Source organism: Haematobia irritans, chromosome 4 (assembly GCF_050003625.1).
Source record: "Haematobia irritans isolate KBUSLIRL chromosome 4, ASM5000362v1, whole genome shotgun sequence".
NCBI lineage: Eukaryota > Metazoa > Arthropoda > Insecta > Diptera > Muscidae > Haematobia > Haematobia irritans.
Genome location: NC_134400.1, coordinates 138,863,940 through 138,890,309, shown reverse-complemented (window position 1 = coordinate 138,890,309; position 26,370 = coordinate 138,863,940). Strand labels below are relative to the sequence as shown.

The window sequence follows — 26,370 nt, the reverse complement described above, 5'->3', positions numbered from 1 at the left end:
GAAATAAAATTTTGACAAAATTTTCTATAGAAATAAAATTTTGACAAAATTTTCTACAGAAATAAAATTTTGACAAAATTTTCTATAGAAATCAAAATTTTGACAAAATTTCCTATAGAAATCAACATTTTGACAAAATTTCCTATAGAAATCAACATTTTGACAAAATTTTCTATAGAAATAAAATTTTGACAAAATCTTCTATAGAAATAAAATTTTGACAAAATTTTCTATAGAAATAAAATTTTGACAAAATTTTCTATAGAATTAAAATTTTGACAAAATTTTCTATAGAAATCAAAATTTTGACAAAATTTCCTATAGAAATCAAAATTTTGACAAAATTTCCTATAGAAATCAAAATGTTGACAAAATTTCCTATAGAAATAAAATTTTAAAAAAAATTTTCTATAGAAATAAAATTTTGAAAAAATATTCTATAGAAATAAAATTTTGATAAAATTATCTATAGAAATAAAATTTTCTATAGAAATAACATTTTGACAAAATTTTCTATAGAAATAAAATTTTGACAAAATTTTCTATAGAAATAAAATTTTGACAAAATTTTCTATAGAAATAAAATTTTGACAAAATTTTCTATAGAAATAAAATTTTGACAAAATTTTCTATGGAAATAAAATTTTGACAACATTTTCTATAGAAATAAAATTTTGACAAAATTTTCTATAGAAATAAAATTTTTACAAAATTTTCTATGGAAATAAAATTTTGAAAAAATTTTCTATAGAATTAAAATTTTAACAACATTTTCTATAGAAATAAAATTATGACAAAATTTTCTATAGAAATAAAAATTTTGACAAAATGTTCTATAGAAATAAAATTTTGACAAAATTTTCTATAGAAATAAAATTTTGACAAAATTTTCTATAGAAATAAAATTTTGACAAAATTTTCTATAGAAATCAAAATTTTGACAAAATGTTCTATAGCAATAAAATTTTGACAAAACTTTCTATAGAAATAAAATTTTAACAAAATTTTCTATAGAAATCAAAATTTTCCATAGAAATCAAAATTTTGACAAAATTTCCTATAGAAATCAAAATTTTGACAAAATTTTCTATAGAAATCAAAATTTTGACAAAATTTTCTATAGAAATAAAATCATGACAAAATTTTCTATAGAAATAAAATTATGACAAAATTTTCTATAGAACTAAAATTTTGACAAAATTTTCTATAGAAATAAAATTTTGACAAAATTTTCTATAGAAATAAAATTTTGAGAAAATTTACTATAGAAATAAAATTTTGACAAAATTTGCTATAGAAATAAAATTTTGACACAATCTTCTATAGAAATAAAATTTTGACAAAATTTTCTATAGAAATAAAATTTTAACAAAATTTTCTATAGAAATAAAATTATGACAAAATTTTCTATAGAAATATAATTTTGACAAAATTTTCTATAGAAATAAAATTTTAACAAAATTTTCTATAGAAATAAAATTTTGTTTGTTATTGTTGGCTTCTCTTCAATCGTTATTGTTGTTTTTGATCTCAGCTTAAAGCCATGCATTGACTAAACTACAAGTGTAACTTAACCAACAGAGGAAAAATATGCTTGTCAAATTTATTTGTTTAGGCAGTAGCCGACTATCAAACCCTTTTTCGGGAGGTTCCAGTTCAAAATTTTCTATAGAAATAAAATTTTGATAAAATTTTCTATAAAAATAAAATTTTGACAAAATTTTCTACAGAAATAAAATTTTGACAAAATTTTCTATAGAAATAAAATTTTGACAAAATTTTCTATAGAAATAAAATTTTGACAAAATTTTCTATAGAAATAAAATTTTGACAAAATTTTCTATGGAAATAAAATTTTGACAAAATTTTCTATAGAAATAAAATTTTGAAATAAAATTATGACAAAATTTTCTATAGAAATACAATTTTGACAAAATTTTCTATAGAAATAAAATTTTAAAAAAATTTTCGATAGAAATAAAATTTTGACAAAATTTTCTATAGAAATAAAATTTTGACAAAATTTTCTATAGAAATAAAATTTTGACAAAATATTCTATAGAAATAAAATTTTGACAAAATTTTCTATAGAAATAAAATTTTGATAAAATTTTCTATAGAAATAAAATTTTGACAAAATTTTCTATAGAAATAAAATTTTGACAAAATTTTCTATAGAAAAACAATTTTGACAAAATGTTATACCGTTTTTTCCGTCTACTTTTCGATATAAGAATACCATTATTATGGTAGCGAGTAATGATACTAGTTTGGTTGAAATACATATAAGACACCCTGTTGGAACTCATGTGAGTTTAATTTTAGTTTTATAACAAATTTCCAAAAATAAATTAACTTTTAAATGAGTGTTTTCTTTGAAATTGGATTTTGTTCGCTGGTGGGATGTTTGGTCCATAATTAAATTTCATTGTGGCAATGCTAGTCTTTGCAAGAGTTGCCATCAAAAAAATATGTTTTTAACTACTAACAGAAAACAGACAATACTTGCGTACAACATTAAATATAGTATAGCAAATACCATAATTTTACTAAAGCTTTATGAGAACAACAAAAACATGGCAAATGGAAACATTTATTAATAACATGCGATACAAATAAACACTTAAAAATATTGATTGTCACACAAATTTATATAATAAATAAAATAAAGCATTAATAATACAATTTTGCTAAAGGTTGATATTACATATTAATTAACAAGAATGTTTTAGCAAAAACTGCTTTGAGGAAATTAAAAGGAAAATAAAACCAGAGCCAGACCAACACCAGAAAATTAATGAAATCAAATTTTTTTCGTTCGCCAATGATCTCAAGGAGAAGAAATAGAATCACAAGGGAGACATACATATACTATCGTTTAACTTTTACCACAAACCAGGAAATACCATAAATTACAGACAATCAAAGTTGGCAATAAATAATTTGCAGACGCAAAAGGCACTCCATACCGCATCGAAAGATGAAAAAGGCTGCACGAAAACGACTCCACAAACACTGATGAATGCTAAAATATGGAGCATATGCGTCATCATTTCAGTGTCACCACATTAACATACAACGGCGTATAGTATACACACAAACACAGAAACAAAACGGAGAAATGTAATGATCTACCAGACACTGTTGAATGAACTCACCATAATATCAACAGTGACGAATAAGAAGAGACAATGATGTAAATGTAAACAACACAGATGTACTCTCTCTCAGTATTGTAGCCCCATAACCAAAATATATAATATAAAGTGAACCACAACATAGGCAATAACAGGGTGGTACATGAGATTTAATGAATTGGGAGTTTTTTTTGTGTGGGAAATATCAGTGATAAAATAAAAATATACAAAACCACAGTGTTTCAGATTTATACACACTTTCACCTAAATCAATCACAAAATTAAATGGACATACAAAATATACTTGATTAAAAAATTAATTGATTTTATAGGCACCTTAAATTAGTTTTTCAATTGATTCAATTGAATAATACTGATCGCAAACTCAATAATTTTTTTATTCGAGATATACATTTTTTAGTTCAACTTCATCTCCCTTTTCAATAATTTTGTGTGTGTGTGTATATAATCCTGAAACACTGTGCACCATATAACATCTTAAGATGAAAAGTGCTACCCATCACCGTTACACTTCACCTCAATGATGAATGGAACAATAAAAACCATTTTTTTACTACATAAGCGATGTGGGAATTTTGCTAGTGGAGGACAGTTCAGCATATTCGATACTACTTACATCACTTGCGTGCGAAGAAGCGGCCGATGATAAGTGAACGCCGCCACTCACAATACCATCATCATCTACACCACCGCCACCTTCACAACCAATCAGGGCATCGTGGACATCGTCGCCACAATTGCTGTTACTATAGTTGGTCTCGTTGTCTGTGTCCAAATGCTTAAAATAGAAAATGGCACAATTTTTCGATTTGCGATTTGAACGATTGAATTTTGAAATATCAGCGGCATGATGGTGTTCATGATGATGGTGTTTGCGCAACACTGTAGGCGATTTTTTGTGGTGGTGGTGGTGGTGATGATGATGATGAGCCTTGCCGCCGACGATATTGCCATTGTGACTATTGTTCGGTGAAATAATAGCAATGTTTTTCGGTTTCATTGCAGAGGATACACTGCCAACAGTACTACCACCACTACCCCCTTTAGTGGCATTAGACAGATGTTGATGATGTGAAGGCTGATGGTGTTGCTGATTACTGTCACTATTGTTATTGCTGCTGCTGGTGCTGTTAGTGTTGCTACTCGAGAGTTTTGTTTTCGTATGATTGTCGATAATACCGCCTCCAGTAGAACTTGTACCCGTTATCGATGAAGCTGACGATGCACCCGATGACGACGAGGAAGAGGAGGATAAAGAGGATCCACCTATGGTTTGAGCCAGATTTACTGATGAACCTGTTGTCATGGTATTTTGTGTAATTGCCATAAGGGTTAATCTCTGGTGATTGTGTTGTTGCTGCTGCTGCTGTTGTTGATGCAATGCTTTCAGTTGCTGTTGATGATCATTTACCATCGCCATTGCATTCGCCAGTAGATCTGTTGCAACAACAGTTTTTGTAGTTGTTGTTGTTATTGCCTTAGTTTGCATGTCATGTAATTCACAACTTTCTAGTTCAGTAGGATTATTTGCTACCTCTTCAAGAGTAGTGGCAATAGCACCAGCATCTACTGCCTCACCAGCTAAATTCCGTGGTGAAGTCGATGCTGATGTAGCTGTACTTACTGTGGCTGTGGTTGCCGCGACTGCTGTCTGCGTCAAAGCCTTTTTGTTATAGTAACTGTGTTTTTTTGTTGTTGTTTTGTGATGAGGAAAACTACCATTCGCTATGAGGTATTTATAGGTCGTTAACAATTCCTTTGTGTCTCCACGTTGATTACGTATACGTTCTTGTAATGTCTCCAAATCTGAACTTTCAGAATCGGCCTCAAAATCGGTTAGACTAAGGTTTGTTTTATGGGCGTGAGTAGATAATGTAGAGCGGCCGGTTGAACGGTCAAAGGTGACTAGAAGTTTAGTAAAGCCGCGTTGCTGTTTACGCGTATGTTTAGTGGGGCAATCGATTACGTCTGCGTCTATATCAGCGTCGTCGTCGTCGTCGTCGTTATCTCCTTCTTCGTCTTCGTCGTCACCTTCGTCCTCACATTCAAGCTAAACATTAGGGAGTTTTGGAATATTTCATATACGACACAAAGGACGAGGGGGTTAGGGAAGGACCAAAAAAAGGTAAGGGGGAGAAGTAGAGAAGTAAAAACACTGGTTAGTGATTATTTGAACATACAAATCTATATAGCGGGACAAGGGTAAAATTTGGACAATATATCGATGGGGGTAAAAATAACTAACCTACGAAACAGAGTTGCCATATGATTTTATTATTATTATGCTAATAGATATTAAGTTTAGGCAGCAGGACAAGTGTCACCGTTGTACCAGTAAATGGCACATTGGGCACTTTTTTTCAAGCGGTGATAGTTTTGTGCCTCTAAAAGCTACACTTTTAAGATTTCTGTGACACTTTTTAATTATTTGCTTCATTGTTAATGTTGATCCCAAATTCCATCAAATTACGGGATTTGATTAATGCCTTATTATTTGTTAATAAAATGATAATCGTCTTCATATATTTTAATTTAGTGTTTTGGTGGAAAACCCGACCCTTAGACATTATTTTCAAAACGGACACTTGAACCGCCTAAAAGTATGCAAAAATGTTCTGTAATGAATAAACAGAGCTACACCTCTCGTTTCGAGACAACATGCTTAACAGGTTGGCTGATAAGTCCCCGGGGTCTGACACATAGATGGCGTCGCTAGTATGATTCGTGTCACAATTTGACATCTGTAAGTCAATTAGTTTTTGAGATAGAGCGTCGTTTGTGAAGCAACTTTTGTTATTGTGAAAAAAAATGGAAAAAAAGGAATTTCATGTTTTGATATAATACTGTTTTCTGAAGGGAAAAAATACGGTGGAAGCAAAGCACTTGGCTTGGTAATGAGTTTCCGGACTCTGCCCCAGGGAAATCAACAATAATTGATTGGTATGCAAAATTCAAGCGTGGTGAAATGAGCACGGAGGACGGTGAACGCAGTGGATGCCCGAAAGAAGTGGTTACCGACGAAAACATAAAAAAAAATCCACAAAATGATTTTGAATGACCGTAAAATGAAGTTGATCGAGATAGCAGGGGCCTTAAAGATATCAAAGGAACGTGTTGGTCATATCATTCATCAATATTTGGATATGCGGAAGCTCTGTGCAAAATGGGTGCCGCGCGAGCTCACATTTGACCAAAAACAACAACGTGTTGATGATTCTGAGCGGTGTTTGCAGCTGTTAACTCGTAATACACCCGAGTTTTTCCGTCGATATGTGACAATGGATGAAACATGGCTCCATCACTATACTCCTGAGTCCAATCGACAGTCGGCTGAGTGGACAGCGACCGGTGAACCGTCTCCGAAGCGTGGAAAGACTCAAAAGTCCCCTGGCATAGTAATGGCTTCTGTTTTTTGGGATGCGCATGGAATAATTTTTATCGATTATCTTGAGAAGGGAAAAACGATCAACAGTGACTATTGTATGGCGTTATTGGAGCGTTTGAAGGTCGAAATCGCGGCAAAACGGCCCCATATAAAGAAGAAAAAAGTGTTGTTCCACCAAGACAATGCATCGTGCCACATGTCATTGAGAACGATGGCAAAAATTCATGAATTGGGTTTCGAATTGCTTCCCCACCTCACCGTATTCTTCAGATCTGGCCCCCAGCGACTTTTTCTTGTTCTCAGACCTCAAAAGGATGCTCGCAGGCAAAAAATTTGGCTGCAATAAAGAGGTGATCGCCGAAACTGAGGCCTATTTTGAGGCAAAACCGAAGGATTACTACCAAAATGGTATCAAAAAATTGGAAGGTCGTTATAATCGTTGTATCGCTTTTGAAGGGAACTATGTTGAATAATAAAAACGAATTTTGACAAAAAATGTGTTTTTCTTTGTTAGATCGGGGACTTATCAGCCAACCTGTTACGTTGGGTGTAGAATCAAGATCCTGAGTGCATTGGCTGGTAGCACCTGAGGAAAAGATAAAGAGACAGTACAAAATACCTATGAGTCTATTGGTCGTTCCCTTATTGATTATGCAGCCCCCGTTTGGACTCTCTGTATAAGCGATACCCAATGGAGAAATCTTCAAAAGGTGCAAAATACTGCGTTGCGGATTGCCACTGGATGTCATTCTAAGACACCAGAACAGCAGGCAACACAGCACCCTCCTCACCAAACAGCACCCGATAAAGTGCAGAGGGATAAACCACCCAAACCATGCCACATCCAGGAGAGTACCAACCGAAAGAGGCAAGCCCTTTCGCTTTGATTTTAGAAAATGTATCCAGTCAATAAACCACTTGATTAGCGATTATAGTGATGGGGGGAAATAAGGACGGCATTGAGGGCGGTACACACTGCAGCGGTTCAGAGGGCTATAGATTTCTACCAGTGAAGCGTTGTGCTGGGAGGAAAACCACTACGTATTAGCGAGGATGGGAGACGGTTTCATAGAGAAACCAGGTCGGTGCTATCTCAGCTAAGATCGGAAATCTGCAGGTACTAAAATAGTTAACTCTACCTTCTGATGTTTGCCTAAATTGAGGACAGTCGCCTCATATCAATAGACATCATCGCGTGTCCCGCAAATCCAACAGACCTGCCACCTACTTCACTCTGGACTTATCCAGTATAGGCAGCTCGCTTCCTCGATCTGGATGTTGAAGCCTAAATGTCTAATCCTAAAAAATTGTTTGTCTTTTAGTTTCCCTAGTTTTTGATACAACAACATGCTTGCACGAAGTGTAAGTCTCCTAAGACAGCTTTGCATGAACTAGGCAGCTGTTGTAAAAGCTCAATATCAGTCAATGAATACAAAATTGTGGCTTTTATAGACATCGAACCGACATTCATTAATGTCCATCCGAGTTCAATAGTAAATGCATCGTCAACTTTGAATGTTGATTAAGGAAAACTGAGGCTGGATAGACGAACTTCTAACGAAGAGATGTATATCTAAGGCAGGCAAATATTCATAGGTATATGGTAGAGGTGTGCACGTGACACGAAATTGTCGTGACTCACGAAAATTTTCGTGATTCGTGCGTGAGTCGTGAGTCACGCTCATGACAACAGCGTGAGTGTGCGTGAGCGTGATTAACAAACCAAAATGTCGTACGTGAGCGTGATTCACGAAAATAATATCTTCGTGAGTGTGCGTGAGTAACGAATTACACTCACGAAAATATTCCTGCTCACCAACATAAAACGCTTAAAAGTTAAATTCAATTACAATTCTAGTGACACTTGGGATGTTAAGAGTTTAATAACAGTCTCGATTTTAATAATGCTCATGTTTTCAGACACTTCGGTGACGTAAATTAATCATAAAATTATTCGTGAGTAACGATATTTTTCGTGATTCACGGTATTTTTCGTGAGTCACGACGTTTTCGTGCGTGAGTGTGCCTGAGTACAAATTTTCTTTTCGTGAGTGTGCGTGAGCGTGAGTCCTACCAAAAAATATCGTGCGTGAGTGTGCGTGAGTATGATTTTTCAGTCGTGAGTGTGCGTGAGCGTGAGTAAACTATTACTCACGTACACACCTCTAGTATATGGACAGAAGCTCTTCCCAAGGAGGAGTTCTATCACCTCTTCCTTGAAATACAGCCAGGGGAAAATTTCCATTTATATATGCAAAGAGCCCTCCTGATGACTCATAAACGGAGCCGGGAGAATTGTCCAGAGGTAAATTCTGCAAATACAGTGCTAGACATTACTTCAATGAACGCAACATTCCCACTATTAAGCCCATCTCCCAGGGAGCCACCGTGGTGCAATGCTTAGCATGCCCGCCTTGCATAAACAAGGTCGTGGGTTCGATTCCTGCTTCGACCGAACACCAACAAGTTTTTCAGCGGTGGATTATCCCATCTCAGTAATGCTGGTGACATTTCTGAGTGTTTCAAAACTTCTCTAAGTGGTTTCACTGCAATGTGGAACGCCGTTCGGACTCGGCTATAAAAAGGAGGTCCCTTGTCATTGAGCTTAACATGGAATCGGGCAGCACTCAGTGATAAGAGAGAAGTTCACCAATGTGGTATCACAATGGACTGAATAGTCTAAGTGAGCCTGATACATCGGGCTGCCACCTAACCTAACCTATGTGGTCTCGAAATTCCCTATTGGTGAGTGTGTAAAATACCTTGGAACTAATTGGACAGGCGGATGAATTTTTAGATTAATATTGAATAAAAATTGTTATCTGGGGGCGGGCACTTCAGCAGTCGACAAGTTTAGATAAAGTTCAGCCAATGTCGTGCTTGTGTATCTCAAGCGCATTCAGTAAGAAATTAACAGATTCTCTAAATGTCATGTTGCATATATTGTCTATAGAAATATTGGCCAAAAAGTCGGCTGCAACAACAGACACAGTGCAGTTCTAAAAATAATGCCTGATGTACTTACTAACCGCAGTGGATTACACTATGATGAGACCCTTTTTCGACAGGAATTTTGAAACATTAATTCCTCACAATGAGGCTTGATGCCTTCAGAGCCCGGGGAATAAAAGTTATACAGATTTCTATATCGATGGCTCCAAATTTGATGGATCATTGGGTTTTGAAACTTCAAATAGCGAAAACACTACCTGATCACTTTAGCCGTTTTCAGGCTGAAAATATTAGCAATAAAAGAGATGACAAATTGGCTGAGAAGTAATGTCTCAACAAATGTTGACACAAATGTATATTCTCAGACAGTTAACCTGCAACCTTGGACCCGAAACCGGTTATAGACTGCCGCAAAAATCTCAATGAGATGGCTGAGCAGTCCGATCTCCACCTAATATGGATGACTGGCCACAGAGACATACTAGGGAACTGCCAAGCGGTTATTGCTATCTGCAATAACGAATCGCTGCCTGATCGGTGAGTTTGGAAAAATTGTTGGCGTTAAGTACTACTACTGCATGAACTTTCATGACTTATATTCACGCTATAGCTTCAAATGACATGACTGTTATGAACGAGAGAGACACCATAATAAAATTTTTAGAATGCCCATTGGAAAATGAAAAAAAATCTTGTTTGTAAATCTCTCTTCCATCATTTCGTACATACGTTCATGTGTTCGTACTCAATCTTCAAATTTTTTTCCAGCCAGAAGAAAATATTTATATACTATATATAGATTTACATGGATTAGTTTGGAACTTCAGTTGTTGAATTGAACGAGGGATACTCAAGGCTAGAAAGACCCAAGTGATAGTATAGCAGCAACTGGGAATTTTCTCATTCTATTAGAATCATCATTGCCGGCTTTAGCCGTTCACTAATAAAATGTTCTCTATGACTTTTGAAAGTGACAAAATTCAATATAAGGAGATAAACTGATTTAGACTGAATTTAAAGAAAGTTGAAAAATGTACTAAATGCGTCTCGTGGGTACCAATTTGTTTTATTTAAATAGTACTAAAAAAAAGTACATTCATTTGTAAGTTTCATTTAAATTATAATGTACTTGAAATATTGGACGAGTTTTTTTTTAGTTTTCCATCACATTTAGAGTGATCAAAAAGTCGGGTTTTCTTGGTTTTGAAAAAAGGACCGTTTTTTTTTTGAAACAAATAACCGGTTCAGCAGGTTTTTTATAAAAACGCGTAAGTTTAAAAGGAAAGTCTATTTTTACTGTCACAAGGGGAAAAATAATTCGTTAAAAAATTGGACACAGTTTTTTTATGCCCACCACCAATGGTGACGGGGGTATAATAAGTTTGTCATTCCGTTTGTAACACATCGAAATATCGATTTCCGACTATATAAGGTATATATATTCTTGATCAGGGAGAAATTCTAAGACGATATAACGATGTCCGTCTGTCTGTCTGTTGTAATCACGCTACAGTCTACAATATTGAAGCAATCGTGCTGAAATTTTGCACAAACTCGTCTTTTGTCTGCAGGCAGGTCAAGTTCGAAGATGGGCTATATCGGACCAGGTTTTGATATAGTCCCCATATAAACCGACCTCCCGATTTGGGGTCTTGGTCTTATAGAAATCGTAGTTTTTATCCAATTTGCCTGAAATTTGAAATCTAGAGGTATTTAATGACCATAAAGAGGTGTGCCAAAAATGGTGAGTATCGGTCCATGTTTTGGTATAGCCCACATATAGACCGATCTCCCGATTTTACTTCTTGGGCTTATAGAAACCGCAGTTTTTATCCAATTTGCCTGAAATTTGAAATCTAGAGGTATTTTATGACCATAAAGAGGTGTGTCAAAAATTGTGAGTATCGGTCCATGTTTTGGTATAGCCCCCATATAGACCGATCTCCCGATTTTACTTCTTGGGCTTATAGAAACCGCAGTTTTTATTAAATTTACCTGAAATTGGAAACCTAGAGGTATTGTAGGACCACAAATACGTGTGCCAAAAATTGTGAGTATCGGTCTATATTTTGGTATAGCCCCCATATAGACCGATCTTCCAATTTTACTTCTTGGGCTTATAGAAACCGCAGTTCTTATTCAATTTACCTGAAATTGGAAATCTAGAGGTATTGTAGGACCACAAATACGTGTGCCAAAAATTGTGAGTATTGGTCCATGTTTTGGTATAGCCCCCACATAGACCGATCTCCCGATTTTACTTCTTAGGCTTATAGAAACCGCAGTTTTTATTCAATTTACCTGAAATTGGAAATCTAGAGGTATTGTAAGACCACAAATACATGTGCCAAAAATTGTGAGTATCGGTCCATGTTTTGGTATGGTCCCCATATAAAATGACCTCCCGATTTGGGGTCTTGGGCTTATAGAAACCGTAGTTTTTATCCAACTTGTCTGAAATTGGAAACCTAGAGGTATTGTAGGACCACAAATACGTGTGCCAAAAATTGTGAGTATCGGTCCATATTTTGGTATAGCCCCCATATAGACCGATTTTACTTCTTGGGCTTCTAGAATCCGAAGTTTTTATCCTATTTGCCTGAAATTGGAAATCTAGAGGTATTTTCGGGTCATAAAGAGGTGTGCCGAAAACGGTGAGTATCGGTCCATATTTTAGTATAGGCCCCATAAGAACGATCTCCCGATTTAACTCCTTGGGTTTCTAGAAACCGTAGTTTTTATCTGATTTGCCTGAAATTGTAAATATTCTGGTATTTTAGGCTCACAAAAACGTGTATCGGATTAAGTTTTTATCGGTCCATTTGGTAATGCCTCCATATAGACCGACTTCACTTCTTGAGGGTGTAGAAGGCGCACTGATCATGAAAATTGCTTGAAACTCAATGTAAAATTTCCAGATTTTACTTCTACAGAACCGGTGTTTTCAAGGCCCAGCAATTGGTTTTCGATTTTTATTTTTCATTTTAAAATTCACAATTTAATGCCAAATTTGGGCATATACATTTTAATAAACTGAAATTAAAATATTACCAAATAGTTGCAACCTACACCCAGAGAAGGAATATGATCACCTCAAACATGTTTCAAGAGCAAAATGTTATTTTTGTATGGTGACCATGTAACATGTTTGTCACTAAAATGTTATTTTCTCGTCAAATATAATCTGCTTGCCGAATTCAGATATATGATTTCCGAGGAAATAACATGGTTGCGGAAACCATGTTATATGGTCACCACCCAAAAATAATATTTTGCTCTTAAAACATGTTTGAGGTGATCATATTCCTTCTCTGGGTGTAGGTTGCAACTATTTGGTAATATTTTAATTTCAGTTTATTAAAATGTATATGCCCAAATTTGGCATTAAATTGTGAATTTTACAATGAAAAATAAAAATCGAAAACCGATTGCTGGGGCCTTGAAAAGACCGATTCTACCGATCCACCGAAAATGGGATTTTTACGAAAACCAATCCACCGGTTTTGATCACTCTTATTACATCGGATAAATTCTAGCTTATGATTGTTTTTGCCGCATTAAATCAACGGAAGCACCCAGAGCTCTAAAGCTCTGGACATGTAACACTGGAGATGACTAAAAATTACGATATCAATTTTGTAATGTGGCAACTCTGTTTCCTGTTAAATTTTCTAACCGTTATTTCAAAATCGTGTGACCATTTGATAAAAACCAAATTCTAGGAGAAGACAAGTAATATATGTCACGTTTTCCAAAAATATTGGGGTCATCTAAGAATCAACTGACAACCATTGCAAATCTCATGTAAAGTAGGCAAAGAAGTGTTGCCAACTTTTTATGGTTGTAAGTAAATAATTATTTTAAATTGTAGTTTGATAAAAAAAAAAAAAAAAACAGAGAAAAACCAATGCAACAATATTACATCATTTAGATTCAAATGGATAAAGTCTAAAAAAAAAAAAAAAAAAAAACAAAACCAAATTGTTAAAAAATAAAAAGTTGACAATACTTTTAAGGCATGCATTTTAATATTGTCTTTCGTTATTAGGTTTCTTTATGGGGGCAGGCATTCACAACTAAATAGACATGGCACAATTTGTTTTATTTCCCAAACATACAGATGGGAGAAAAAACGAAGAAAGAAATCTAAGATCTTCGCCAACAAAAAAAAAATAAATTACAATCTCGAAGAGTTTTAATGCATTAACATTAGTTTTATGCCTTTTTTGGTAGATGGCTGCTTGTCATTGCTAGTTTGGTTATTGATTTATTTTCAAACAAAGTTACTGGAACCGGCAACATGTGCCGGTTGGAAGACTACTTGAGAGAAGCCTCTCTAGAAATAATGCTGGTTAGTTTTTTGTTTTGTATTTTTATAGGGGGAGGGAAGCGAGCAGGTTAGACTTGGGGAGTTTATGTTCATATATAGAGTACGAAAAAATGCATATGTACATAATAACAAGACGACATCAATGTACAACAATATTAACGCCAGGGTTACATCTTACGTCTGAATGTACGATCCTTCATTACGACAATGCCAGATTTTTGTTTTGTTTTGTCTATTACGAAATCTTACCTTAGTTTGAATACAATCACGAGAAGCCAATAGTGGAAGATGATTGTGATGTTGATGCTGGGAAGACACGTTCAACGTTTCAGTTTCCTCGATGTCATTTGTGTTGCAACCACTAAGATGATGCTGAATCTGTTGGTTACGATGTTGTTGATGATGAGTAGTGTTGTTGTCGTCTTCGTTGTCGTTGTTGCAAAGTTGCTGACAATGATGTTGCTGTTGCAAATCGTTGTATGACAATGAATGATGTCTTATGTCACTTTCTAAATCGGAAGCTAAATCATTTAAATCATCCTCGGTGGCGCCATCAACTGCTATTGCTAAGGGTTCAATATGACCATCTAAACTATCATCGGTTGAAGAATCATCAATTGAATCATCAATATCTTCACTATCTATGTCCTCATTTGTTAAATTGCCCTGAAAAAGAGGAAAACAAATAACAATAAGCATGAGATGAAAATTTAATTTAAGGCAAAACCTGGGAAACAATAGATGTGAAACGAAAATTAATACTCTGAAAAAAAAAATGCAGATCGGAAAAAAAAACAATAAAAATAAATAAATAAATATCCCCAATTTGTGGGGAAAATTCCCAATACTGGCAAAACGGCTCCTCGCTTTATTACTACCGTACAATAACAACCAAAATCTCGGTTGGAATTTCGGACCTAGGGCATTTTTGAAGGTAACGTCTCATCTAAAGACAACGCTTCATCGGGAATGCGCCAAAATATCACAGAGGTACTTTCGAGCAGGGTGGCATGGCTGTCGGCTGTTTGAAGGTCATATTTCATGCCATAAGATGTTATTTTTGCCACAACATCAAATTTTATTTTTGCCACAACATCAAATTTTGATGTTATTATAGCCAATTCGAATGTGCCAAAATATCAAAGAGGCACTTCCCAATCCCCAACTTCCCTATCCCCAATTTGGGGGAACATTCCCAATACTGGCAAAACGGCTCCTTGCTTTATTACTACCGTACAATAACAACCAAAATCTCGGTTGGAATTTCGGACCTAGGGCATTTTTGAAGGTAACGTCTCATCTAAAGACAACGCTTCATCGGGAATGCGCCAAAATATCACAGAGGTACTTTCGAGCAGGGTGACATGGCTGTCGGCTGTTTGAAGGTCATATTTCATGTTTCAATTTTATTTTTTTATTTTCAATTTTATTTTTGCCACAACATCAAATTTTGATGTTATTATAGCCAATTCGAATGTGCCAAAATATCAAAGAGGCACTTCCAAGGCAGGGTGGGATGGTTGTCGGCTGTTTGAAGGCCATATTTCGTGCCATAAGGTAGCCAATTAGAACTCTAAACTGATTCAAAATTTTGATGTTATTTTTGGTTTTTATACCCTGCGCCACACCCAGAAGGAGACGAGATAGAGACATGGTGTCTTTGCCAATAATGCTTAGGGTGGGTCCCTGAGTCGATCTAGCCATATCCGTCTGTCCGTCCGTCTGTCTGTGAACACATTTTTGTGATCAAAGTCTAGGTCGCAGTTTAAGTCCAATCGCCTTCAAATTTGGCACAAGTTCCTGTTTTGGGTCAGAATAGAACCCTATTGATTTTGGAAGAAATCGGTTAAGATTTAGATATAGCTCCCATATATATATCTATCGCCCGATATGCACTTATATGAACCCAGAAGCCAGAGTTTTACCCTGCTTTGCTTGAAATTTTGTACAAACATAACACTTGGTCGTATAGTCAAATGTGCAAAATTTAATTGAAATCGGTTCAGATTTAGATATAGCTCCCATATATATCATCCGCCCGATATGGACTTATATGGCCCCAGAAGCCAGAGTTTTACCCTGATTTGCTTGAAATTTTCCACCAGGAGAACAATAAGTACTATAGTCAGGTGTGCCAAATTTGATTGAAATCGGTTCATATTGAGATATAGCTATCATACACATCTTTCGCCCGATTTTCCGTTTTATGATCACAGAGTTCAAAGTTGTAGTCCGATTTACGTGAAATTTTGCACAGGGAGTAGAATTAAAATACTAAGTATTTTTTTCCGATTCAATCACGAAATTAATTAATCCAATTAATTTTTTAATTGAAATGTCTTCAATCACAGAAATGATGGTATCAATTAAAAAATCAATTGACAGTGAATTAAAAAAATTAATTGATCCAATTAAAAAATTAATTGATACTATTAATTTGTGTGATTGATTTTTATTTCAATTAAAAAATTTGTTAATTCAATTAAATTTTTAATTGAATATTTTTGAAAACTAAATTAAGATTTTAAGTGAAAATTTTTCGTGAAATTTTTTTCTGTGTATATAAAGGGTGATACGGTCAAAATTTGGTTAAGGGAAAACGCGTGTAAAACGGTGAAATCGTTTATTTAAAAAATCAAATTAAATTTCTGTTTCATGCTCACTTAGTATAAAATTCAGGAAAAATATTCAGTTAGGCTTTCGCTTTTCCAAATCCGAATTGCCGGACCTCACGCTTGACACATGCCATCAGATTTTGTACAGCCACCTTGTCCACCTTCTTCGCCGCAGAAAGCCAGTTTGCCTCGAACTGCTGCTCGTCCTTAGCAGTTTTTTTGGTCTTCTTTAGGTTCCGCTTGACAATAGCCCAGTATTTCTCAATTGGGCGGAGCTCTGGCGTGTTGGGAGGGTTCTTGTCCTTAGGAACCACCTGCACGTTGTTGGCGGCGTACCACTCCATGGCCTTTTTACCGTAATGGCAAGATGCCAAATCCGGCCAAAACAGTATGGAACAATCGTGTTTCTTCAGGAAAGGCAGCAGACGTTTATTTAAACACTCTTTGCAAATGCTGCTTTTCAAGCCACAGGTACAGATGGCTTGCCAAACCAGATATTTCTTTGCGAACTTTGACAGTTTTATGTGCTTGAAAATATCTGCTACCTTTCCCCTTCCTTTTGCCGTATAAAACTCCTGTCCCGGAAGCTGCTTGTAGTCGGCTTTGACGTAGGTTTCGTCGTCCATTACCACGCAGTCAAACTTCGTCAGCATCGTCGTGTACAGCCTCCGGGATCGCGCTTTGGCCGTCGTATTTTGTTTATCATCGCGATTTGGAGTCACTACCTTCTTGTAAGTCGATAGTCCGGCTCGTTTTTTGGCTCGATGCACGGTTGTAGACGATACACCCAGCTTATTTGCGGCATCTCGGAGAGAGAGATGTTAGGGTTTCGCTTGAAACTACCAGCAACTCCCTTTGTCGTCTCAGCGGCTTCCGGTTTTCGATTTCCCCCCGATCCAGACTTCCTGGCTGTCGACAAACGTTCCCCAAACACTTTAATTACATTTGTAACGGTTGATTTGGCAACTTTTAGCGATTTTGCCAGCTTTGCGTGTGAGTAGCTCGGATTTTCGCGATGCGCGAGCATAATTTTGATACGCTGCTCTTCTTGCTTGGACGGCATTTTGACAACTGAAGAGTGAATTCCAAAATCAAAATAAGAGCAACATTCTCAAACTGAGGGGTGTTCAGGTTTTTTAAATGCAAAATTGAGAAAGATACGTCAAGTTTATATTGACCAAATTTTGACCGTATCACCCCTTATCACCATATTCAGATATCTCCATATTTCTTTTTATAGCCTATTCCTATTCAAATGCACGGTTACCATAGTTGGTACACACAAAAAAATTTCACGAAAATTTTTCCAATTAAAATTTTAATTGAGTTTTAAAAAATATTCAATTAAAAATTTAATTGATTCAACAATTTTTTAATTGAAACAAAAATCAATCACAAAAATAATAGTATCAATTAAATTTTTAATTGGATCAATTAACTTTTTAATCGACCTTCAATTAATTTTTTAATTGATACTATCATTTCTGTGATTGAAGACATTTCAATTAAAAATTAATTGGATCAATTAATTTCGTGATTGAATCAGAAAAAAAATTTTTTGTGTATAGAATTCTACCAAAAATTGTAGATTTTGTAATGTTTGATAGATTGGTAGAATTCTTGATGTTTTCGGTAGATTGTGAAAAATAATCTAATTTTCTATAGAAATAAAATTTTGAACAAACGTTTCTATAGAAATAAAATGTTGTCCAAAATGTTCTATAGAAATAAAATTTTGACAACATTTGTAAAATATTCAATATAAATTATTTCTTTCGAATAAAAAACATTTTTTATACGAACTGCAAAATTTGGAGCAACAAAATCAAAATGAGATTTTTTTTTAATTTGGTAGATTTTTGGTAATTTTTTTTTTTCAAAATTTGGTAGATTATTTTTGGCACGAGTGGCAACCGTGTTCATATTACGGAGAAATCACTTAGCGAAGCTTTGAAACACTGAAAAAGTGTCACCAGCATTATTGTGGGGGGATAATCCACCGCTGAAAAACTTTTTAGTCAGAAACTGGGATTGAACACAGAACCTTATGTATGCAAGGCGGGTATACTAACCACTGCACCACCATGGATCTCTTGTTATTTGCATTACAATTAAGCATATAAGACCCCAAATGAACTTTCCAACAATCGTTGAGAGTTAATCCCAAATCTATATCAGTCCATCTACTTTGATTGTCATGTAAAACATGTCATTTAACGCCAGATACTCGTCGTAAATCGACTTCAGAAAACGAAACAATCATAATGCGCATGCTTGCCTACTTGTTTGCTTCCAGGCTTGATTATGTCTAGATTTGCTTATGCGCTTTATACTGACAATGTGTGTGTTCCCAATGAGTTACGAACGTGTGTGGGTGTGGTGGGTGTTGTCGCCACCATTGACAACGACATAACCAACAGATACCAAAATCTTTTATGCCGCGATATAATATAGAGACTATTTTGACAGTTAAACTCGTCGTTGTGGTACATTTCAATTTGGCTCATAAGAAATGATTTTGCTACCAACCAATTGCTGAGAGTCTCTTGTTAGTCACATTTCATATGTTCCATTGTCATTTAAAGTGGTACAATACAGTAGTGGCAGATTATTATTTATGGCTTATGTAGATCGCTTGGAGTTATCATATTAAAATGTCAACTAATCGAAATAATATTATTAATAATAATAAAACAAAATAAACAATGTGACAATGACACTGAGTGTGACACAAACACACACACACACAAGTTTGGGAAAATATTGATTTAAGTGTGCTCTAGATATGAGTGAATTCAAGGATATCGCAACAGGTCTTAGTTCAAAAAATGAGAGTTATGAAGAAAGTGTTGAACAGAAGATTGATTGTATATTAGCGATGTGACTATGCCAACATTAAATACTTAATAATATTACTAATTAAAAACAAGTAAGGAAAGTCCAAAGTGGGGCGAGGCCGAATATATTATACCCTGCACCACTTTGTAGATCCTTATTTTCAATAACATATCAATACTGTCAAATGTGTTGTGTAATATATAGTGAGAAAAAAATGTTGTACACCTATGTGACATAAATTGTGAAACGACAAACATAAACATAAAATTTTAATAGAATTAATAAAAAATCAATTAAACAATTAATTGATCCAAAACAGATTATTAAAAAAATATATCAAAAATCACAAAAATTAATTGTAACAATTAATTTTTTGAAAGCTTGTTTTGGCAAAAAACCGAAAAGTTGAAATCGACATTTTCTAATCTTCAAATTCCCCAAATTGACATTGACCAAAATCGACTATTAATGAAAACATTGAAAAGTTGACATTGGATTAAACGGGGTTTATGATGCATATATTTCTATGGTAGTTTATTTAGGTAATAATACTTATTTTTAAAGTTATTTTAATAGTTTATGGACATTAGATGTTTGCACTTTATGTTTAACAAGTATATTCGGCCGTAAGTTCGGCCAGGCCGAAGACTATGTACCCTCCATCATGGATTGCGTAGAAACTTCTTCTAAACACTGCCATCCACAATTGAATCACTTAAGTTGCGGTAACGCTTGTCGATGGCAAGGTATCTTAAAACTTCCTAACATCGTCTTCTAAATTGTATGCAAGTCCATGCGTGGTATTTATACCCTTCACCACTACTGTGGTACAGGGTATAATAAGTTTGTGCATTTGTATGTAACGCCAAGAAGGAAAAGTCTGAGACCCATCGTTTAGTATACCGATCGTCTTAGAATTAAATTCTGAGTCGATTTAGCGATGTCCGTCTGTCTGTCTGTTGGTGTATTTTTGTGTGCAAAGTACAGCTCGCAGTTTTAGTCCGATTGTCATAAAATTTGGTATAGGGTCCTGTTTCGGCTCAAAGACGATCCCTATTGATTTTGGAAAAAATCGGTTCAGATTTAGATATAGCTGCGATATATATTTTTCACCGATCTGGTCATAATTGGCGTGTATATCAACCGATCTTCCTCAAATTCCGTACATCCGACTATTTTATGAGTCTCGAAAAACTTGCAAAATATCAGCCAAATCCGTTCAGATTCAGATATAGCTCCCATATATAGCTTTCGCCCGATTTACACTCATTTGCCCACAGATGCCAATTTTTTGCTCCGATTTAGTTGAAATTTTGCACAGGAAGTAGAATTAGCATTGTAGCTATGTGTGCCAAATTTGGTTGAAATCGGTTCAGATTTAGATATAGCTCCCATATATAGCTTTCGCCCGATTTACACTCAAATGACCACAGAGCCCAATTTTTTGCTCCGATTTAGTTGAAATTTTGCACAGGGAGTAGAATTAGCATTGTAGCTATGTGTGCCAAATTTGGTTGAAATCGGTTCAGATTTAGATATAGCTCCCATATATAGCTTTCGCCCGATTTACACTCATATGACCACAGAGGCCAATTTTTTGCTACGATTTAATTGAAATTTTGCACAGGGAGTAGAATTAGCATTATAGCTATGGGTGTCACATTTGGTTGAAATCGGTTCAGATTTAGATATAGCTCCCATATATAGCTTTCGCACGATTTACACTCAAATGACCACAGAGCCCAATTTTTTGCTCCGATTTAGTTGAAATTTTGCACAGGGAGTAGAATTAGCATTGTAGCTATGTGTGCCAAATTTGGTTGAAATCGGTTCAGATTTAGATATATCTCCCATATATAGCTTTCGCCCGATTTACACTCATATGCCCACAGAGGCCAATTTTTAACTCCGATTTAGTTGAAATTTTGCACAGGGAGTAGAATTAGCATTGTAGCTATGCGTGCTAAATTTGGTTGAAATCGGTTCAGATTTAGATAGAGCTCCCATATATAGCTTTCGCACGATTTACACTCAAATGACCACAGAGCCCAATTTTTTGCTCCGATTTAGTTGAAATTTTGCACAGGGAGTAGAATTAGCATTGTAGCTATGTGTGCCAAATTTGGTTGAAATCGGTTCAGATTTAGATATATCTCCCATATATAGCTTTCGCCCGATTTACACTCATATGCCCACAGAGGCCAATTTTTAACTCCGATTTAGTTGAAATTTTGCACAGGGAGTAGAATTAGCATTGTAGCTATGCGTGCCAAATTTGGTTGAAATCGGTTCAGATTTAGATAGAGCTCCCATATATGGTTTTATGATTTCGACAAAAATGGTCAAAATACCAACATTTTCCTTGTAAAATCGCCACTGCTTAGTCGAAAAGTTGTAAAAATGACTCTAATTTTCCTAAACTTCTAATACATATATATCGAGCGATAAATCATAAATAAACTTTTGCGAAGTTTCCTTAAAATTGCTTCAGATTTAAATGTTTCCCATATTTATACCCTGTGCCACACTGTGGAACAGGGTATTATTTTTTACTAACATTGTGTTCCGCCCTAATGCATTAGCCGACTTAAATTTTGAATCTATAGATTTGTAGAAGTCTTTCAAATTCTGTCCAGATCGAGTGATATTTAAATGTATGTATTTGGGACAAACCTTTATATATAGCCCCCCAACACATTTGACGGATGTGATATTACAAAATTTTCTATAGAAATAAAATTTTGACAAAATTTTCTATAGAAATACAATCTTCACAAAATTTTCTATAGAAATAAAATTTTGACAAAATTTTCTATAGAAATAAAATTTTGACAAAATTTCCTATAGAAATAAAATTTTCACAAAACTTTCTATAGACATAAAATTTTGACAAAATTTTCTATAGAAATAAAATTTTGACAAAATTTTCTATAGAAATAAAATTTTAACAAAATTTTCTACAGAAATAAAATTTTGACAAAATTTTCTATAGAAATAAAATTTTGGTAGATTATTTTTGGCTCGAGTGGCAACCATGATTATGAACCGAATAAAATTTAAACACAATTTTCTATAGCAATAAAATTTTGACAAAATTTTCTATAGAAATAAAATTTTGACAAAATTTTCTATAGAAATAAAATTTTGACAAAGTTTTCTATAGAAATAAAATTTTGACAAAGTTTTCTATAGAAATAAAATTTTAACAAAATTTTCTATAGAAATAAATTTTTGGTAGATTATTTTTGGCTCGAGTGGCAACCATGATTATGAACCGAATAAAATTTTAACAAAATTTTCTATGGAAATAAAATTTTGACAAAATTTTCTATAGAAATAAAATTTTGACAAAATTTTCTATAGAAATAAAATTTTGGTAGATTATTTTGGATCGAGTGACAACCATGATTATGAACCGATATGGACCAATTTTTGTGTGATTGGTCTTTTTTTGGTATAGTTGTTAGCGGCCATATACTAACACCACGTTCCAAATTTGAACCGGATCGGATTAATTTTGCTCCTCCAAGAGGCTCCTCAAGCCAAATCTGGGGATCGGTTTATATGGGAGCTATATATAATTGTGAACCGATGTGGACCAATTTTTGCATGGATGTTAGACACCATATACTAATGAATTTTGCTCCTCCAAGAGGCTCCGGCTATAACAGGTTGGCTGATAAGTCCCCGGTCTAACAAAGAAAAACACATTTTTTGTCAAAATTCGTTTTTATTATTCAACATAGTTCCCTTCGAGAGCGATACAACGATTATAACGACCTTCCAATTTTTTGATACCATTTTGGTAGTACTCCTTCGGTTTTGCCTCAAAATAGGCCTCAGTTTCGGCAATCACCTCTTCATTGCAGCCAAATGTTTTCCCTGCGAGCATCCTTTTGAGGTCTGAGAACAGACCCAGATCTGGAGAATACGGTGGGGGGAGAAACAATTCGAAGCCCAATTCATGAATTTTTGCCATCGTTCTCAATGACTTGTGGCACGGTGCGTTGTCTTGGTGGAACAACACTTTTTTCTTCTTCATATGGGGCCGTTTTGCCGCGATTTCGACCTTCAAACGCTCCAATAACGCCATATAATAGTCACTGTTGATGGTTTTTCCCTTCTCAAGATAATCGATAAAAATTATTCCATGCGCATCCCAAAAACCAGAGGCCATTACTTTGCCAGCGGACTTTTGAGTCTTTCCACGCTTCGGAGACGGTTCACCGGTCGCTGTCCACTCCGCCGACTGTCGATTGGACTCAAGAGTGTAGTGATGGAGCCATGTTTCATCCATTGTCACATATCGACGGAAAAACTCGGGTGTATTACGAGTTAACAGCTGCAAACACCGCTCAGAATCATCAACACGTTGTTGTTTTTGGTCAAATGTGAGCTCGCGCGGCACCCATTGTGCACAGAGCTTCCGCATATCCAAATATTGATGAATGATATGACCAACACGTTCCTTTGATATCTTACGGTCATTCAACATCATTTTGTCGATTTTTTTGATGTTTTCGTCGGTGACCACCTCTTTCGGGCGTCCACTGTGTTCACCGTCCTCCGTGCTCATTTCACCACGCATGAATTTTTCATACCAATCAATTATTGTTGATTTCCCTGGGGCAGAGTCCGGAAACTCATTATCAAGCCAAGTTTTTGCTTCCACCGTATTTTTTCCCTTCAGAAAACAGTATTTTATCAAAACACGAAATTCCTTTTTTTTCACAATAACAAAAGTTGCTTCACAAAAGACGCTCTATCTCATAAACTAATTGACTTACAGACGTCAAATTCTGACACGAATCATTTGAAGGTTGGTACTATATAAAAATAGTATGCATTTAATACTAGCGACGCCATCTATGTGTCAGACCGGGGAATTATAGCCAACCTGTTATGAATGCACCTAAGAGACTGTTGCAGAGTCCATTTACTATAAAAAAAACTATGTCAAAATATTTAAAATTAAAAAATGAGAATTATTTTTATACAACTTTTGGAAATACTTTTCGCCAAAAATATTTAATATTCAATACAATGAAAATTTTTCATTTATAATTTTAAACATTTTTATTAATTTTATACTATTTATTACATAAGTTTTATTACTTTTTTAGAACTCGTGATATACATGAGATCATCATAGGAATATATTAATAACATTTTACTATGAAGTAATCTCGACAAAAAAAAAAAAAATATCCCAAATATTTGCCATGTTTGTTACGGAATGGATTTAAATTTGTATAATTGTCGAGACCATTAATCACCTAAGTTTATGGCTAGCTCGTGAGAACTAGCCTAAATGTCTCGACGAACATGCGGAATAGGATGACCCAACATGCCAGCCAGATCGCTATAAGGCCAAAAAGACGGAAAAAAACTTAAAATGTTGAAATTATTGTTTTAGTCAACATCTAAAGAACTTTTATTAATGGACCTGGGAGACTGTTGGTTCGACCTTGAGAAATTTTCAAAATAAAACAACAAAAGAGGCAAACTCACGCATTTACGCAGAAATGTAACAATAAAAAAAAACAAACGCTATGCCAAGATATTTAAAATAAAAAAATAGAAAAACATGTGAAAAGCTTAGTCATCATTGTCGAAAAAGGGTCATTTCCTCCCCTCCTATCACTGCTTCCACAAGGTTTGAGAAAATATTTCTAAACATAAACTTAAGAAATTTTCAATATAGCCGACAATATTTGTATGTCTGTGCTATACATGCCTACATATATTTTTATTCGTTAAGATTTAGCAAAGGGAATTTTCGCTTTTGTGTGGAAAATCACAAAACGTGACAGCCAATTTTAGGTTGAAAGAATCTCATCTACCAAAAATAAATAATAAAGGGTGATTCTTTTGAGGTTAGGATTTTCATGCATTAGTATTTGACAGATCACGTGGGATTTCAGACATGGTGTCAAAGAGAAAGATGCTCAGTATGCTTTGACATTTCATCATGAATAGACTTACTAACGAGCCACAACGTCGAATTTTCAGTGAATGGGCCCTAGAAAAGTTGGCAGAAAATCCGCTTTTTCATCGACAAATTTTGTTCAGCGATGAGGCTCATTTCTGGTTGAATGGCTACGTAAATAAGCAAAATTGCCGCATTTGGAGTGAAGAGCAACCAGAAGCCGTTCAAGAACTGCCCATGCATCCCGAAAAATGCACTGTTTGGTGTGGTTTGTACGCTGGTGGAATCATTGGACCGTATTTTTTCAAAGATGCTGTTGGACGCAACGTTACGGTGAATGGCGATCGCTATCGTTCGATGCTAACAAACTTTTTGTTGCCAAAAATGGAAGAACTGAACTTGGTTGACATGTGGTTTCAACAAGATGGCGCTACATGCCACACAGCTCGCGATTCTATGGCCATTTTGAGGGAAAACTTCGGAGAACAATTCATCTCAAGAAATGGACCGGTAAGTTGGCCACCAAGATCATGCGATTTGACGCCTTTAGACTATTTTTTGTGGGGCTACGTCAAGTCTAAAGTCTACAGAAATAAGCCAGCAACTATTCCAGCTTTGGAAGACAACATTTCCGAAGAAATTCGGGCTATTCCGGCCGAAATGCTCGAAAAAGTTGCCCAAAATTGGACTTTCCGAATGGACCACCTAAGACGCAGCCGCGGTCAACATTTAAATGAAATTATCTTCAAAAAGTAAATGTCATGGACCAATCTAACGTTTCAAATAAAGAACCGATGAGATTTTGCAAATTTTATGCGTTTTTTTAAAAAAAAAGTTATCAAGCTCTTAACAAATCACCCTTTAGAAATAAAATTTTGACAAAATTTTCTATAGAAATAAAATTTTGACAAAATTTTCTATAGAAATAAAATTTTGACAAAATTTTCTATAGAAATAATATTTTGACAAAATTTTCTATAGAAATAAAATTTTGGCAAAATGTTCTATATAGAAATAAAATTTTGACAAAATTTTCTATTGAAATAAAATTTTGACAAAGTGTTCTATAAAGAAATAAAATGTTGACAAAATTTTCTATAGAAATAAAATGTTGACAAAATTTTCTATAGAAATAAAATTTTGACAAAATTTTCTATAGAAAT

The 26,370-nt window shown here is 34.7% G+C and overlaps 1 protein-coding gene across 2 annotated transcripts in view; it reads right to left on the bottom strand.

Moving 5' to 3' along the window:
- klar (klarsicht) overlaps positions 1-26,370 on the bottom strand; it is a 609,907-nt gene that overhangs the window by 117,450 nt on the left and 466,087 nt on the right. Inside the window, exons 5-6 of one of the 2 annotated variants that reach the window (XM_075304373.1) lie at positions 14,075-14,491; positions 3,775-5,208 (exon numbers count right to left, since the gene is read on the bottom strand). In XM_075304373.1, coding sequence (XP_075160488.1) covers positions 3,775-5,208; positions 14,075-14,491 — 1,851 coding nt within the window. The remainder of the gene's footprint in view (positions 1-3,774; positions 5,209-14,074; positions 14,492-26,370) is intronic. The other variant, XM_075304374.1, reaches the window with a different exon arrangement.